This window comes from Lygodium microphyllum, chromosome 3 (assembly GCF_053477565.2).
Source record: "Lygodium microphyllum isolate KBCC chromosome 3, Lygodium_microphyllum_v1.1.10, whole genome shotgun sequence".
NCBI classification, from domain to species: domain Eukaryota; kingdom Viridiplantae; phylum Streptophyta; class Polypodiopsida; order Schizaeales; family Lygodiaceae; genus Lygodium; species Lygodium microphyllum.
In genome coordinates, this window is record NC_141137.1 from 15,976,872 (window position 1) to 15,992,152 (window position 15,281).

At 36.9% G+C, this 15,281-nt stretch overlaps 1 protein-coding gene across 2 annotated transcripts; it reads left to right on the plus strand.

Annotated features, from left to right (window-relative positions):
* The first annotated feature begins 9,905 nt into the window (after nucleotides 1-9,905).
* On the plus strand, nucleotides 9,906-13,331 carry LOC148038085 (uncharacterized). 2 transcript variants are annotated; one of them, XM_087668710.1, is made up of 5 exons: nucleotides 9,906-10,184; nucleotides 10,340-10,402; nucleotides 10,727-11,798; nucleotides 11,896-12,154; nucleotides 12,432-13,331. In XM_087668710.1, exons 3-5 carry the CDS (start codon nucleotides 10,864-10,866, stop codon nucleotides 12,594-12,596), a joined length of 1,359 nt encoding a protein of 452 aa, XP_087524836.1. In that variant the 5' UTR covers nucleotides 9,906-10,184; nucleotides 10,340-10,402; nucleotides 10,727-10,863; the 3' UTR covers nucleotides 12,597-13,331. The 2 variants fall into 2 exon arrangements, with proteins under 2 accessions (XP_087524836.1, XP_087524838.1); XM_087668712.1 differs by lacking the exon at nucleotides 9,906-10,184 and having other exon boundaries at nucleotides 10,191-10,402.
* The last annotated feature ends 1,950 nt before the right edge of the window (nucleotides 13,332-15,281 follow it).

Sequence of the window (15,281 nt, forward strand, 5' to 3'; positions counted from 1 at the left end):
ACATGGCTACAAATTTAGCCAACACTCTATTCTATAAGAGTCAATAGAAAGAGTAGGTGGCCATGTGCAAAAAAGTAATCTCTTTTCAACAAGAAATGTAACAAAAAGCTATAAAAACCACCTTGAGACCCCAAACCAACAAGTGAATGAATTGAAGGCTCAATTAGGTATTGCTGCTTAGAGTAAATTGACATTGGCACAAAATTTAGTGATAGCTTATGAACTAGCGAGAGAGAAGCTAGTGGCCCACCTTTGTCGCTCAGGGTATAACAATCAGGCTACCTATTTCCCCATCATCTAGTGATGAGTGCCAACCATTTAATGTTTCTCCAACTAAGCAAAACCAACACATATTGAAAAATCACTAATTTGATAGACATATTTATTTTTGGGAGAACTCTACATGTTCCAATTGTAATTAAGTTAAAAAGGGTTTCTACAAACAAGTATGATGTGTAAAAGGGCCAACCAAAGAGACTCAAAAGAGGATGAGGTGCCCAAATCTATGAAGAAGGCCCTAAAGATTAGTCCATGTATAAAGCTGGAAAAAGTGAATGGAAGCTTAGTCTAGTATGTGCCAATATTTTGCTTTCCTTGCTCTTGCTTCTTGCCTACTTGCATGATATTGAGAGGGTGAGTGATAAAAAGAGGGGGAGAGTGAGTGTGAGCTTGAGGGAATATGAGAGACAAGAGACGAAGCAATCCAAAGGATTCATCATCTCCTTCTCCTTCTTCTTCTATGTACTCTTGTAACAACGGCTCAAGCTTGAACTAAAAATTAAAGGCTTGCAACAGAGGAGGCAACATGAGGATCATGAGGCCATCTCCTGTATTGGATCAAGGCTACAATGAAAGGAAGAACTGAGGTATGTTTTCTACAATCTTCATTTGGTTACTTTTGTTTGCTTATGATAGTGAGCTAAATGATTGGGAAAGGGGGAAGTGAGTGACTAGGTGAGAGCTAGAAAATCATGGATTGTTGAGCTCTTGAAAGAATAAGAGTTTTGCTCATGTCTCATTGTTGACTACATAAAAACCTTGCCGATTCGATAAAAGGGATGTGAATTGTGCTTGCAATCAAACTTGAGTTGCCAAAGTAGGATAACATTCACACATGGGGATAGACATCTATAAAATATGGAAAATAACTAAGACATGAAATAGTTGGTAGGGATATGTGAGAGCAACCATTATCAAAACATTATGAGTACATGCGCAAACATATAGAAAAACATAGAAAGCTTAGTGTAGTACATATGCCAAGATATAGAAAAGCATAGAAAGCTTAGTGTAGTACATATGCCAAGATATAGAAAAGCATAGAAAGCTTAGTGTAATATACAAAATGAGCTACTTGTAGAAGCACACACGAGCCATTTTCATGTGAAATATGAATTGATACAAATGGTTTCGAAGTAAAAACACTCAAAATAATACACATATTCAAGATAAACTTTCAAAATTGCAAATAGTTAAAATCATGAGGATGCAATGAAGTTGCATAAAGCAAGAATCCTAGTAATTCAAATAGTATAAAAATAAAATCATTACAAATGTAGGTCTATAAAAGCCTATTTTATAGCATTGGTGAAACTGAGATATTCACTTATCTATCACAAATGAACGATTTAACCTAGCCATAACATCTCCAAAGTTGAAAGTTTGTTTTGCATAATGGACATCTATTCTACAATTTTAATTTTAAAAAAGACATCATAGAATCCTTATTGGAGTGTACTACATTCTTCTCATTATAGAACCCTAGAACACATGCCATATTTCCTTGACCATGACATTACTTAATCATCTTGTCACTTATCCCATTCCCCACCCATTATTAGATGATTGAGGGTGCAAACATGTGCTTTTCTCTCAAGGAAACTTGTTTCACTAAATGAAAAGATGACACCTTCCAATCCTTCATGGAGTCTACTTCATCCTTCTCATTCACAAAGCTGTGGAACACATGCCACATTTCCTTGACCATGACATCTACTAATTGTCTTGTCGTATATGTAGCATCCATTACACATTTCAATTCATAGTCAGCTTGTTAATGATGCTATGAAGGGCAAAGTGTGCACTATTCATCTCCCAAACAACATTATAGAGAAATACAATTTGCAATCATCTCTCTTGAAAATTCAAGGGTGCCATTATATGATCTCTCAATATTTTGAACTTCTTGCCAGTTTTAAGGTAACACCAACTAGTTGAGAACTCATCTTTACTTCTATAGCTCTTAGATGCTTGAGGATCCAAATGTGTGCTTGCATGCCCCCTTCTTTGTTTTGTTGCTTGCATATTAGGCCTTGTTCCATCACCATAGCAGTCTAATCATTGAAGAGGTAAAAAGTAGCAAATGTACACACAAAGAGTAGACTATCCATGACATCCCTTAAGAAACATTTCACTTAAGCGCATGTTTCTTTCTATAAACAAACACAAGTAGCTAAGAGAGCTACATAAAGAGTAATAACCAACACAAAAAAATTAGCAACACTTCAAATAAAAATTGTAAGACAACAAACCATCCACATGCTAACATTGAAACGCTTGTGTGATTGTAGCATATCTAAAAGTCCGAAAGAGTCCTACCAAAACATCAAATTGAAGGTGAATGTCATCGAGATAAGAGTGCACATCATGCACTGAATGGAGCATTCAATTGTGCTAGTTTTTATTTTTCTAATGTGCCAAACTTTTTGATGATTGATAAGGGAAACAATCAAAACCTTTGATAAATCAAAAGAGTTGAAAAAAGCCTACAAATTGATAGTTAACTATGGGTAATTTTCATCTCAACAATTGGCTAGATTTTCTAATCATTGCTAAGGCATGTCCCTACAAGCAATGCTAATTATGAAGTCCTTAATTTGTCTTCTTACACATGTCCAGAGTTTGTTACAAGAAGCTAGTAGAGTTGACCTCACTTTAACTTTCATGAATCTCATGGAAGATTCATTCTCAATCATATGATAGAAACCTTTCTTAACCAAATTTCTAGAAACTGTATGAGAAGGGAGCCAAGTGAAGCCTTAAAAATATTATTTAGAACATAGATTCTCAACCAAATTAATATCTCAAATCTATAGAATATTTCCTTATAGCCTTAACAAGAATTATGCCCTTAAACATTTTAATAAGCCTTTAAGCATTATGTCCCTAAGTAAGTCTTTGAGAATACCCATAGTTTTCCCTTCCAAAACCTAGATGTGAAATAAGAATATGGTCCACACTAGTCCAACAAGTGAGGCATGATAAATATAGTAGCTTTTAAACAAGGTGATTAAAAACCATGAGTAGTTTTGTTACATACTCTTTCACGTTAGAAATTCTATCCTACATGCATGTAAACGGTTCTGTAATCAACAATATCCAAGCTACCATATTCCTTATGAGTATTGATTTTAGACCATGCTATGCAATAAATATTTGTCTACACACACATTCAATCCATAAATTTATGCAATTGCTTAAGGTTGTATAAATTTCGATCAATAATGCATGACTATGAGACCATAAATGAAGAAACAATTTGTAGGGCTCCTCGAGGGTGAGGGCAGGGGGTGCACCTATAAGAACTCATCTATATACAATGCATTCAAAGGGTATTAAAAAATACAATTTCTTTACATGATGTAAGGCCATAAAATCATCCCTTTCACTTTACTAAACTTAGGGTTTTTTTTCAAATTGTAATTAAAAAATCCATTTTATAAATATAATATTATATATCTTACTAAATAAAATATCATTTCTTTTGAACTCATGTGGTATCTTATATGTTCTATAAGGTGCATCCCTCTAGAAGGGCTCCAACAAGATACTTTTTAAATTTATCAAAGGCCCACTAAAACCTACTTAAGAAATAACAAAACATGAGGGAGACCAAAGATTTGCGAACACAACTTCTTTCACTAACTTGGCCATTTTAACGCAAGTTCTGAATGTTAATATTAGAAACACTTGTCAAATGGAATGTAAACTGCCTAACCAAAATGCTTGAAGTCAAATACAATGTCTCAACAAGATTCACATTGTCTCTAAATTCTCTTTAGATATATGGAGCATCGCAAAAGTATCATCGAGGTTTGGCTCTCTAGTACTTTCTACCATGTGACTTTAAACCAATCACCTTGTATTTCATCACTATTTCATGTAGGACATGTTGTCAATGAATGCAAACAAAGGAAGGCTTAAAGGACAACCTTGCCATATAGACTTATAAAGCACAAACCTGTAAAAACGATTTTTATTTTTGGGAGTGTAATTAAACAATGATATATTGGGTCCATTTCTAGATTTCTATGTAACAAAGTTGATAAATCTAAATCTATTAAACTCTTAGTGGACATTATCAAATGTTGTCTCCAATTGTGCCGATATATTATTTTGCAGAGGAGATACCAATAACTAAATTTAAGTTGAGAGTAGCATCACATATAGGCATTTTACAAATTCAACACATGAAGAAAGTTAGGCAATTTGGGCTTAAGTGTTAAGCAAAACATTTTGGCAAGTCCTATACGACATACATGCTCATAGAGGAAATAGGACTCCATTGGGAATAATACTACAAACCAATTACTTAGGGAAAAATTTAGCCAACTTAACATGGTTTTGCAAAAATCCAATACTCAACAATGATTATATAGACATAAAATATGCTCATGCATATCATCCCAACAAGAAACTATAAATTCATTGATACCTCCATCAAAATTGAGAGCGTTCCAAAGGTGCATACTCTTAAAGGCCATGTCCAACCATCTAACACAAAACTATGCTCCAGAATATACACCTCCTCTGTACACTTACGGCATGAGAAGTATGTTGCAATAATGTCTTCTTGGGCTACAACACCTCAAAATATATCTAGTTATTGTGAGAGGATAATTTCTTGAAGTGATCAACAAAATTTTAGCAATAATGGATTGGGTTCCCTTCCTTATCATATGATTGTGCAATCATTGTGCAAGAAATGTAGAGGATTCATGTGCAGTGGGCTTTATGCCCCCCACAACTAGCAACTTTTGCATTCTTTGCACAAAAATAACTCGGGATATGATCAAAATAGCATCCAAGTATATCCAAAGACAACTCAACCAATTGAGATGACTAGTGGCCATTATCAATTGCATAGAAATAATCTAAACAAGCCCAATGTGACAAATTCATCCAACTATTGTATGCCAATGCATCAACATGAAATTTGCAAGCTTGCCAATGAGAATCATAGGAATCATATCGCTTTGTCTAATAGTCACACATCATTTTAGAATCAAAAGTAGCCATGAAATTGTAAACCTAGTTAAAGCCGCTAAAGCACAAATTACCAAGTTGAAATTGAAACCTCCAAAAGCTCACTCAAAAGAGACAACTTGATGAAGAAGATGTCTCTCAATTGTTTGCTCTTCCATGTAGACATGCAAGATCTTCTTGTATGTAATTTTGTAAGACGCAATTCTCCTACAGCTACAAGTACCTTAGCTTTATACCCCTCCTTTTCTTGTGTAACAATATTAGAAAATGTAAATAGTTATTTTGTGAAATAAGGAAAAAAAGAGAAAGGTTGGATTGTTTTCCATCCCTGAAGAAGAAAGCCAATTACAAATAGATGGTAATGCCCTGAGAGAGAGAGAGAGAGAGAGAGAGAGAGAGAGAGAGAGAGAGAGAGAGAGAGAGAGAGAGAGAGAGAGAGAGAGAGAGAGAGAGAGAGAGAGAGAGAGAGAGAGAGAGAGAGAGAGAGAGAGAGAGAGAGAGAGAGAGAGAGAGAGAGAGAGAGAGAGAGAGAGAGAGAGAGAGAGAGAGAGAGAGAGAGAGAGAGAGAGAGAGAGAGAGAGAGAGAGAGATTGGCTAGGGTGGTCTCATCAATGAGTTTTTTTGCAAAATATGCAGATGTGCTAGTAGTAACTAGGTTGGGATGGTCTAACTAATGAGTTTTTTGTGAAATATGCAAATCTACTCGCAGTATCCTTGATCATATGTGTCAAGGGGTCTAGAGAATTGAGAGATTAAGGGTACCTCAGTGTTATTAAGTTGATACCAAATTTGCATTTTCCTTCTACCTATAAACATAGAAGACCTATTTCCTTGATGTGCAATATGTATAAGATTTTTGCAAATGTATGTTGGTGAATAGATTGCATAAACACCTTCCTAGTACGTGCATCCTACCTAATGTGGGTTTATTAAGGTGAGGAATATTCTACATAATATATTAAATGTGTAAATGCAAATTAATTATGCCTAACATACGAAATTAGCAAATACTAAATGATTTAGTTGGGCTTAGAGAATGCCGCTAATTATCTTAAATGGTCTCTCCCAACCTTAACATCACTTGATTTACAGTATCAAAAAAGGCTCTTCTTTGAGAGTTATACTTAATGGAGTTAGTTTTGCTCTTGCAACACATCCTTTTTTGACAATGTTATCCATTTTCTTATAAATGGTGGCTTGCCATTTCCTTCACAAAAACAACAAATTGGTTAGGCCTTCACATTTGGTTATAAATGGTGGGTTGTTGCTTCATTATAACAACAACAACAAATCGGTCAAGCCATGGGGAATGATACATTTATGTTGTTGAATGTTGATAAGGATAACATTCATAAAGCCATGGTGATATGGGACTTGTTTGCATTGGCTTAAACTTCGCACATTGACATCACCAAATTTGCTCTCATCAATTGCACAAAATGGGACTTGGCTTTGGGTTGGCGAGGGGAGGTGGTAACTTAGAGGTTGGTTGACATACTTGGGTAGATTCTTTCTAGAAGACAATAGTACTTTGCATGGTAGTAATTGAAATCAGGTCTCATGGTGGCATATTATGAGTATGTCAACCTTAAATCTTTCATGTTATTGACTCACTTGGTTCATTATTGAAAAGTGGTGTTGGAGAAGTCTTCCTAGCATTCAAGCATTGATAATTTGTAGGCCAACTCTATGCAAAGTTGAACTACTGGCTACTTTTAAGATTGTGTCATGGAAAGGAAAATAGTGAGTCATATGGAACAGGATAGTCAGGCTCAAGTTGATTTCTATGATGTGTGCTTTTGCTTGCATGGAAAAACTTGATGCCATGGCTAGTCAGAGTGATTTATATTCAACATCCTTGTGTATTTTTCCAGCCCTTCCCTTACTTAGACTTAGATAACCCCTAGTAGAATTGGAGAATTTAAGACAACTATTCTTGGAGCATGCATGAGTTAATCAAATATATCATTTGATTATTAAGGATTACGATTGATTTGACACACAAGGGCAATTTCCTTTGGGGCCTTCACAAAGGTAGAGCTTGCTGGAGATTCATGGTGTTGGTGGGCTAGCTTAATAAAACCCCCTTCAAATCTAAAGTATTTATTTGGAGAATGATGGTGGGAGGTCTCCTTCTTGCTTTTGCTCTCTCAAGTTGCAATATTTCCAATGGTTCTTGCTTCTTTTGTACTACAAAAGAGGAGACTTGTCATCATTAGTTTATCTCTTTTTTTGTGGCAAGAAAGATACGGTTTCTTTTGTTTGAGGTTTGATGTCATGTGGTCGGAACAACCATGTACATGTCTGCAAGATTGGGTTTTTGCAAACCCAAACTAATAGAATTTGTGTAGCCACATATTATTATTTTTCCCTTCTTATGTTTATGGAGCTATTATTGACACAATTGGACTATTTGCAATGCTTTCATTTTTTATTCTCTTTCAAGAATGCACAATCATATTGGACAATTGAGAGGTCTTCTTCACTGGTAGTGTAGTATTATGCAATATGTGTGCCTCATTTCCAAGAATGATTTGGTTTCTTGACATGCTGCTTTTTGTTCAATTTCTTTGCTATTCGTATAGTTTGCTTGTCTCTTGTATTTTACATTCATAGTAATTAGCGCGCGCGCACACACACACACACACACACACACACACACACACACACACACACACACACACACACACACACACACACACACACACACACACACACACACACACACACACACACACACACACACACACACACACACACACACACACACACACACACACACACACACACACACACACACACACACACACACACACACACACACACACACACACACACACACACACACACACACACACACACACACACACACACACACACACACACACACACACACACACACACACACACACACAGAGAGAGAGAGAGAGAGAGAGAGAGAGAGAGAGAGAGAGAGAGAGAGAGAGAGAGAGAGAGAGAGAGAGAGAGAGAGAGAGAGAGAGAGAGAGAGAGAGAGAGAGAGAGAGAGAGAGAGTGTGTGTGTGTGTGTTTGTAATACATAATAAGAAGTGGTGATTAATAATAATCACTAAGATCTTTCATCAACTTAAAATATGCACAACCTTTGTTTACCATTGGTAATTGATTGCAAATTGAAAGAAGACTAAAAAAGCACACATCATAGTACCAAGGTTACTCTATGGGCTCAAAATTTAGATTAATTTTATGATAGCTCACACTATGTGCATACCTTAACATTGATGCACTCCATTCAATAAGTCTTCTTTTGTCATTCTTTCAAACATCTTGGAAGAATTCCTCAAGACTTCCATGATTTGCATACATATCCAGTACTTATGTATTTCTCATGCCTTGATGTGTTGTTGAGGAAATGACTTGCCTTGATCTAAAGCAAACACATTAGAACATGTTTATAGCATGCACATAAAACTAGCCACATGCTATCCTCTTTGTCTAAGATCAAAATTTCACAAATCTAAATAGCTTTATGACCATGCCCATAGAGGGCGTAGTACAACATAAAAGTGCTCCATGTGGTTCGGGTAACTTGTAAGACAATACATATGCATCCTTGAGGCATCCAAGTTTTGGTTGCAAATTTGTAAGGGTGATTTCTATTGTTCTCTCCAACTTAAAGCCATGTTCATTATCTTAAGCGTGGTTTTTACTAGTATGGTTTATGCACAACAAACTAGAACATGCTTTTATAGCATAAAGGAACATTGTTGCATACATAAAAATGAGTTATTCTTACTTCTATTCATAGAGTTGCCAACCCTTTCTCTGCCATTTTGGCTCTTAGAAAACGTTGAAATAAACACACTTGCCACGTGACTATGTTTTGTGACATTATTATTTGAACACCATTTATGCATCAATATGGCTACTACATATAAATTACACTATTGTCATCACATTAATTTAGGGTGGATCCATTTTTAATAATATGATATAGCCAATATCTCCCCTAATGCAAAGTAGACATGCTATCCCTTATGACGAGGTTAATAAACTAGGGCAAGGTTTGGAAAGAGGAACAAAGGTAACATGATCAAATTGCACACACATTGTAGAATTTCTTCCAAGAGTTAGAGTACCTTCTCTCCATTGCCTTGATGGATACTCTCTATTACTAGGATACAAGATGTAACATCATTTCGAGTTGGCAACTTGTTAAACAATACACCCTACATCTTTAGTACAAGAAGCGGAGGAGAAGGCATTGTGAGCAAAGCCATAGTAGACAAGATCAAAAAGTGGATGATTATTGATGAGGAGAAGTTGATTGGCTGTAGGATAGAAGGCAAGGTTGTAGCATTTGCCTATGATGAGTTTGAAGGTGGGAGAAGCTATGAAGGGAAACATTCCGTCCTATAATGGCTTAACCAATTTTTTTGTCAAATGTTAGGCTACCTTCTTAGCACATCGACTTGTCTCCATGTTCTTTTCTCGTGTGTTAGTTGTGGTTAGAAGTAAGGCGAAGAACGAATACACAAACAAAGAAAGAGGAAAAATAAAAGAGACTTAGCCACCGATCATAAGTGTTGACTAGGTGTAATGGTAATGTTCATGGTCAAAAATAACCTAAACATACCCTCAAGGCAATGACGTTTATCTCACATACTGCACATGCACAGCTAGGGTACACCGGATTGTCGAGTTTTTGCAAACAAAAGGCACGACAAGAAGATGAAGAAGAAATGCGACACAAAATCTGTGGCAAGTCGATAAGATTGAATGATGCTCGTGAAAGGGGGAGGAGCGCCGGGAGGCCAGCGCGAAAGATAACAATTATTCTTGCACATCCTTTTCTGGGGAATCGTGCATCTTCAATTTCTCTTCCTCTTTCTCTGTTCATCGAGCAGGCCATCTATCTGCGGCAGAGCAGACCTTCAAGAGTAAGCAAAACCATGCGCTCCTGTTATTGCCGTCTCTCCTTGTAGCTCTCTCTCTCTCTCTCTCGTTTTCCTTCTGGTAGGTCTTTTCAACCCCTTTTCCCCCGCCCAAATTCTTTTTCACTTTGGATCTTCCCCTCTTGTGGCTTGGATTTCAGATTTGGACGGAGTGCGTCATCGCACCGTCGCACGGTCTATTTTGGGTCCGGATTCTCGACCAGGTATCACGTTGGTCTCAATCCCTCAAGGCTTTGCGTTTTTGGTTCTTTAGATCTTCAATGTAGATTGGTTTGTTCGGTAGCTTATCCTTCCAATTGTTTCAGGCGGTTTATGTGTCTCTAAGTGAAGTCTATCCATTGTGTGATATTCTGAAATAGGGTTTCTGATCATTTTAAGCTGGTCCTCGAGAAATTCAGTATGGGAACTTAAAGATTTCTGAAGTTGTGAGCTCTGAAGAGTGTGCAGTGTAAATTTTTTGACTCGATCTTCCTCTTCTTCTTCGTCATCATATACTGCTGCTTTGTTTTTCTCTTCGTTTTACTCAGGCAACTTCTCCAGCTCGCTCTGCACAACGATGATTCTCTGCATGTGAGGCTCTGGTCATGGGTTTAAGAGTAAACAAGCCAGCCCACAGGGGGACTCTGTGGTGGGAAGCCTTGTCTGCACCTAGCTAGAAATTGCGATGGAAGTATTTAAGCTCACACGGAACTCATCATCGTCATTATCAAGGTCACCTACCATTAAATCAGCCATCGACAGCCTTGCGTGTTTGGAAGAAGGGATTTTATCAAGCAAAAGGACCACAAGGACTGACAGGATTTGGCAACAGGAATTGGCTAAGAGGCAATCTGCAGATAATCAGCATTCACGGGCGAAAGGGTTCAAAGTGCTCCTCCTCCTACCACCTGTAGTGGTGGTTACTTTCCCTTGTGTTTACCTCTATGCAAGAGGATCATCACAGCGACACCTCCCTTTCCCTCCTGAGACAGATGGGTTTGATTACATTGCTCTAGTCTTTTTCTTCAGTGCTGTGCTCATCTCAATAAGAATTGCATACCCACATCTGAATCTTGGATACAAATTGAGACATGTGTTTAGTCAAAGCTGGGCCTGTTTGACTTTGGCATGTGTGAAACCTGTGACTGCTTTTATATTTTCCGACGGCAAAACCAAGAAACGATTGGACAGGACCTCATCAGTTACTTGGACTATTGGTTCAAAGTCTCAAAGAGAACGCATAAAAAACATCAAAGAGGGTGTGCAAGTTTACAGCAATGGTGATGTTTATGAGGGTGAGTTTCATCAAGGTCGATGCTCTGGGAGTGGCGTTTACCACTTCTATATGAGTGGCAGGTATGAAGGTGATTGGGTAGATGGCAAGTATGATGGCTATGGAGTTGAGACATGGGCCCGAGGGAGTCGTTACAGGGGTCAGTACAGACAAGGCTTGCGGGAAGGTTATGGAGTCTACAGATTTTATACAGGAGATGTCTATTCCGGGGAATGGTCCAATGGCCAAAGCCATGGTTGTGGTGTGCAGACCTGTGAAGATGGGAGTCGGTATGTGGGGGAGTTCAAGTGGGGGGTGAAGCACGGCTATGGGTATTATCATTTTCGGTGAGTGCTTCTAAATAGATATTTTAATAATGCAATGTTCTGTAAGGTTGGATTATAATGGTAGCATATGTCTTGAGATGGAAATAACCTCTTGCAGGAATGGGGACACGTATGCTGGTGAATATTTTGCTGACAAAATGCACGGTTATGGAGTGTACCAATTTTCAAATGGTCATCGATACGAAGGTGCATGGCATGAAGGAAAGAGACAAGGGCTTGGAATGTACACATTCAGGAATGGAGAAACCCAAGCAGGTTATTGGCATGCAGGCATGCTTCAAACCCCTAGTACCCAAAACCCTGTTCCTGGTGCTCCTGTTGCTGTCAGCCACTCCAAAGTGCTGCATGTAGTGCAGGTATTAATAATTCACAGGACTTTCATCTATGACTTGATAAATGCATGTGAGCTTTTGGTTTTTGCCTGCTGTGTGTCTGCCTTTTCTAGTTTTATCCCATGCATGTTCTTTTTTTCCGATTGATGTCTGCCTGGAGATTCTGTGTAGAGTTGTGTTTTAGACCTGTGTGTGCATTTACTCTTGTTCGTTGGTAGCATATTGTAAACATGTGGCCTTGTCACTTCATAGAATGTTGCCACCATTGATTTGTGATTGGTGTGATGACATTGTGATTTAGGAGGCTCGTCGGGTTGCTGCCAAAGCATATGAAGTGCCTCATGTTGATGACAGAGTGAACAAGGCAGTGGCTGCCGCAAATCGAGCAGCTAATGCTGCAAGGGTTGCTGCTGTAAAGGCTGTGCAAAAGAAAGTGCATGATACATCCCCTCCATCTGCCACTTAACAAGCAATCTTTGGGAGCATCTTGTTCTTTTGAGATACTGGTCTCACTTTCAAGTCTTAACTTTGTATCTAGTTATGCATGAGTTTCAGAGAGGGAGCAATAGCCAAGCCTGCAGTGCTTGCTGTGATTGGGAGCATTCGGTCTTTGTATGATAAGTGAAGTTTGTGTATAGGTTGGCCAATGGGTTTGTATTAGCAGATGGAGCCAATGGGCTATTGGCACATGCACCGGGAGATAAATCTCGGGCAGCATATCAAATGCTTTAAAGGTGAGTGTATAGGGAAAGCTTACAGTTGCTTTACACTAAGCTTGACAAGGCTCAGCTCAGCTGAAGCCTCAAGTCACATGCATTATGGGAACAATGGCTGTGAACAAACACAGAGGTGGTCCCAGAAAATCTTGGACTCTATACGAGCTGGGGCATGCTAGCAAACTTCCATATGCAATTCGAAGAGTTGCTGTCCATTTTCATATTGTAAATAATGCAGTCAGCAAATACTTGACTTTTGGAGGCTCTCTCCCCTCCCCTCCCCGCACGGTTGAGCCTTGGTTGATATAAATGAAGTGCTTGGGGTTGCAAACATGTCTGTGCGCGCGAGCATGGTTAATCTGAAAAGAAATGTATGAGATTAGTCCTTTTGGGGTTCATGTACGCATGCTGGTATCCCTTAGCATATTCTAATGCGTTTGTTTTCATGCTTGTACTCTTATTGGTGTTAAAAATTGAGCATATCTTCTTTTGCCAAGTTGTCTTTGGATCACCTACTTTTTGTTGCATGGTGTGGTAGTCTGTTTTCTCAGCTGCGAAGTCCTATGAATTCAATCACCTTTTCGAATAATAGAGAGGTTTCCTTAACAATAAATGAGAGGTTTTTTAAAGGCCGTTTGTGATCTCCTATTTTTTGTTGCATTTCATGTTAGTTTGTTTTCTCAGTTGCAAAATCCTTATGTACATGTAAACGCTTTAAATTCAATTGCCTTTATGAATAATAGAGAGATTTCTTTAACAATAAACGAGAGGTTTCTTTAAAGGCCATTTGATACAATGGAACCATGCTGAATTTGATTAGGATCATTTAGCATTTTCAACTTAAAGAGCCATTAATTGAGGGAGGGATCATAAGTGTTAATTTAATCCTAAACAATTAGAATTGTTTGACAAAGTATATTAAGAGCAATTGAATTTGAGTATTTGATCCTAGCAGATTTTTGGAGACTAATGTGATGTATTGATCACAAGTTAGGAATAGTCTTGAGATGATAGCCACATCTAGAGTGTCACAAGGGTATCAATGTTTTGCTTATTGAAAATATGACTAATATACATCATCATGGAAGAAATTGTTGATCGAGAGGGATTTTGTAGTTCATGGACTTATTTAATAATAGATTTTTCTAGTTTTGGTCCCATGTAAGGCTTTAACAAGTGTACATGGGAAGCACTACATATTTTTCATTGAACAAAAAGCTTATGCTTAAGTCGATAGGGAACTTTGTTAATTTTATCAAGTATTCAAAGGATTAAAATATCTATTAGAGCTTTGAATAAGATGAAATTTAGTTAGAATCATATTTTAGTTTATTATCATATTTCAATAGACACATTGATTATTTTAAGTAGTTAAGTATTTTATTGTTAATTTAGTTGTTTTTTAAATTGCTCTTAGGTAGTTATAATAGTGACTTTACCTTTTATTTTTATAAAATATAAAGTAAACTCATCATGAACAAAAATCTCATCTTTAGTGTGAAGAATTAGAGGAGAAATGATTGTATTATATATTATTAAAGTTTTCCATATTGCTTGTTTCTTTTATAAATGCTTTTGAGTCTTAAAATACTTCAAGCTTTGATGACTAAATTTTATGAGGAATTTATTGTCTAAAAGATAATGCCTTCGTATATTTTATTTTCATAAATATCATATATTTTTTTCACATTACTTACATGATAACTTTCAAAAGATATGGCATGGATTTCTTGATTGAGCATTGCACATAGTTATTGTAAACATCTGTTTCAACACAAATGGTTTTATTAAATTTGAAATGATAGGAATAGGTTTCGGAAGAGATGGTTGCTTTCATCTTATGAAGGCTATCTTTTCTTTTGCTTTTCATTGAATGGAGATTTTATTTTTTGTAAGGTTATAAAGAGAAGAAATTAGATACGTAAAATTAACTTGATCTTTTCATGATTAATTTGAATTCCTTAAGAAGAGATGACATACCCAATAGAATTTATTGTACACATGAAAAGGTCATTCTTTCTACCATTTATCACGAGTTGATTTTGTCGAAATAGTTATAGAACAATCTCTAGGTACTAATGATGTTTCTTTTCATTCTTGCTAAACATAGGAATATATTCAAAGAAGGCATTGATATCTTGTTAATTATCTCTAAAGATGTGCTTCATCATTTGATTAGAGATGTCGGCGCATTTATTAATCCAAAAGGAATAACCAAGAATCTTTAAAGACCAAAGAAAATATGAAAAGTAGTCATTATGCCAAACTTGAATTCACAGTTGGGCTTTCTAGTTTTTAAAAGAGAATCTCTTAATTGATAAATGATAGCTAGTATTATGATAAATATAGGATTTTTTATTTGTAAGATGATTTATCTCACTTTTAGAAAGTATAAAAATAAAGCATTTTTAGGTTTTACAATAGACTCTTGAATA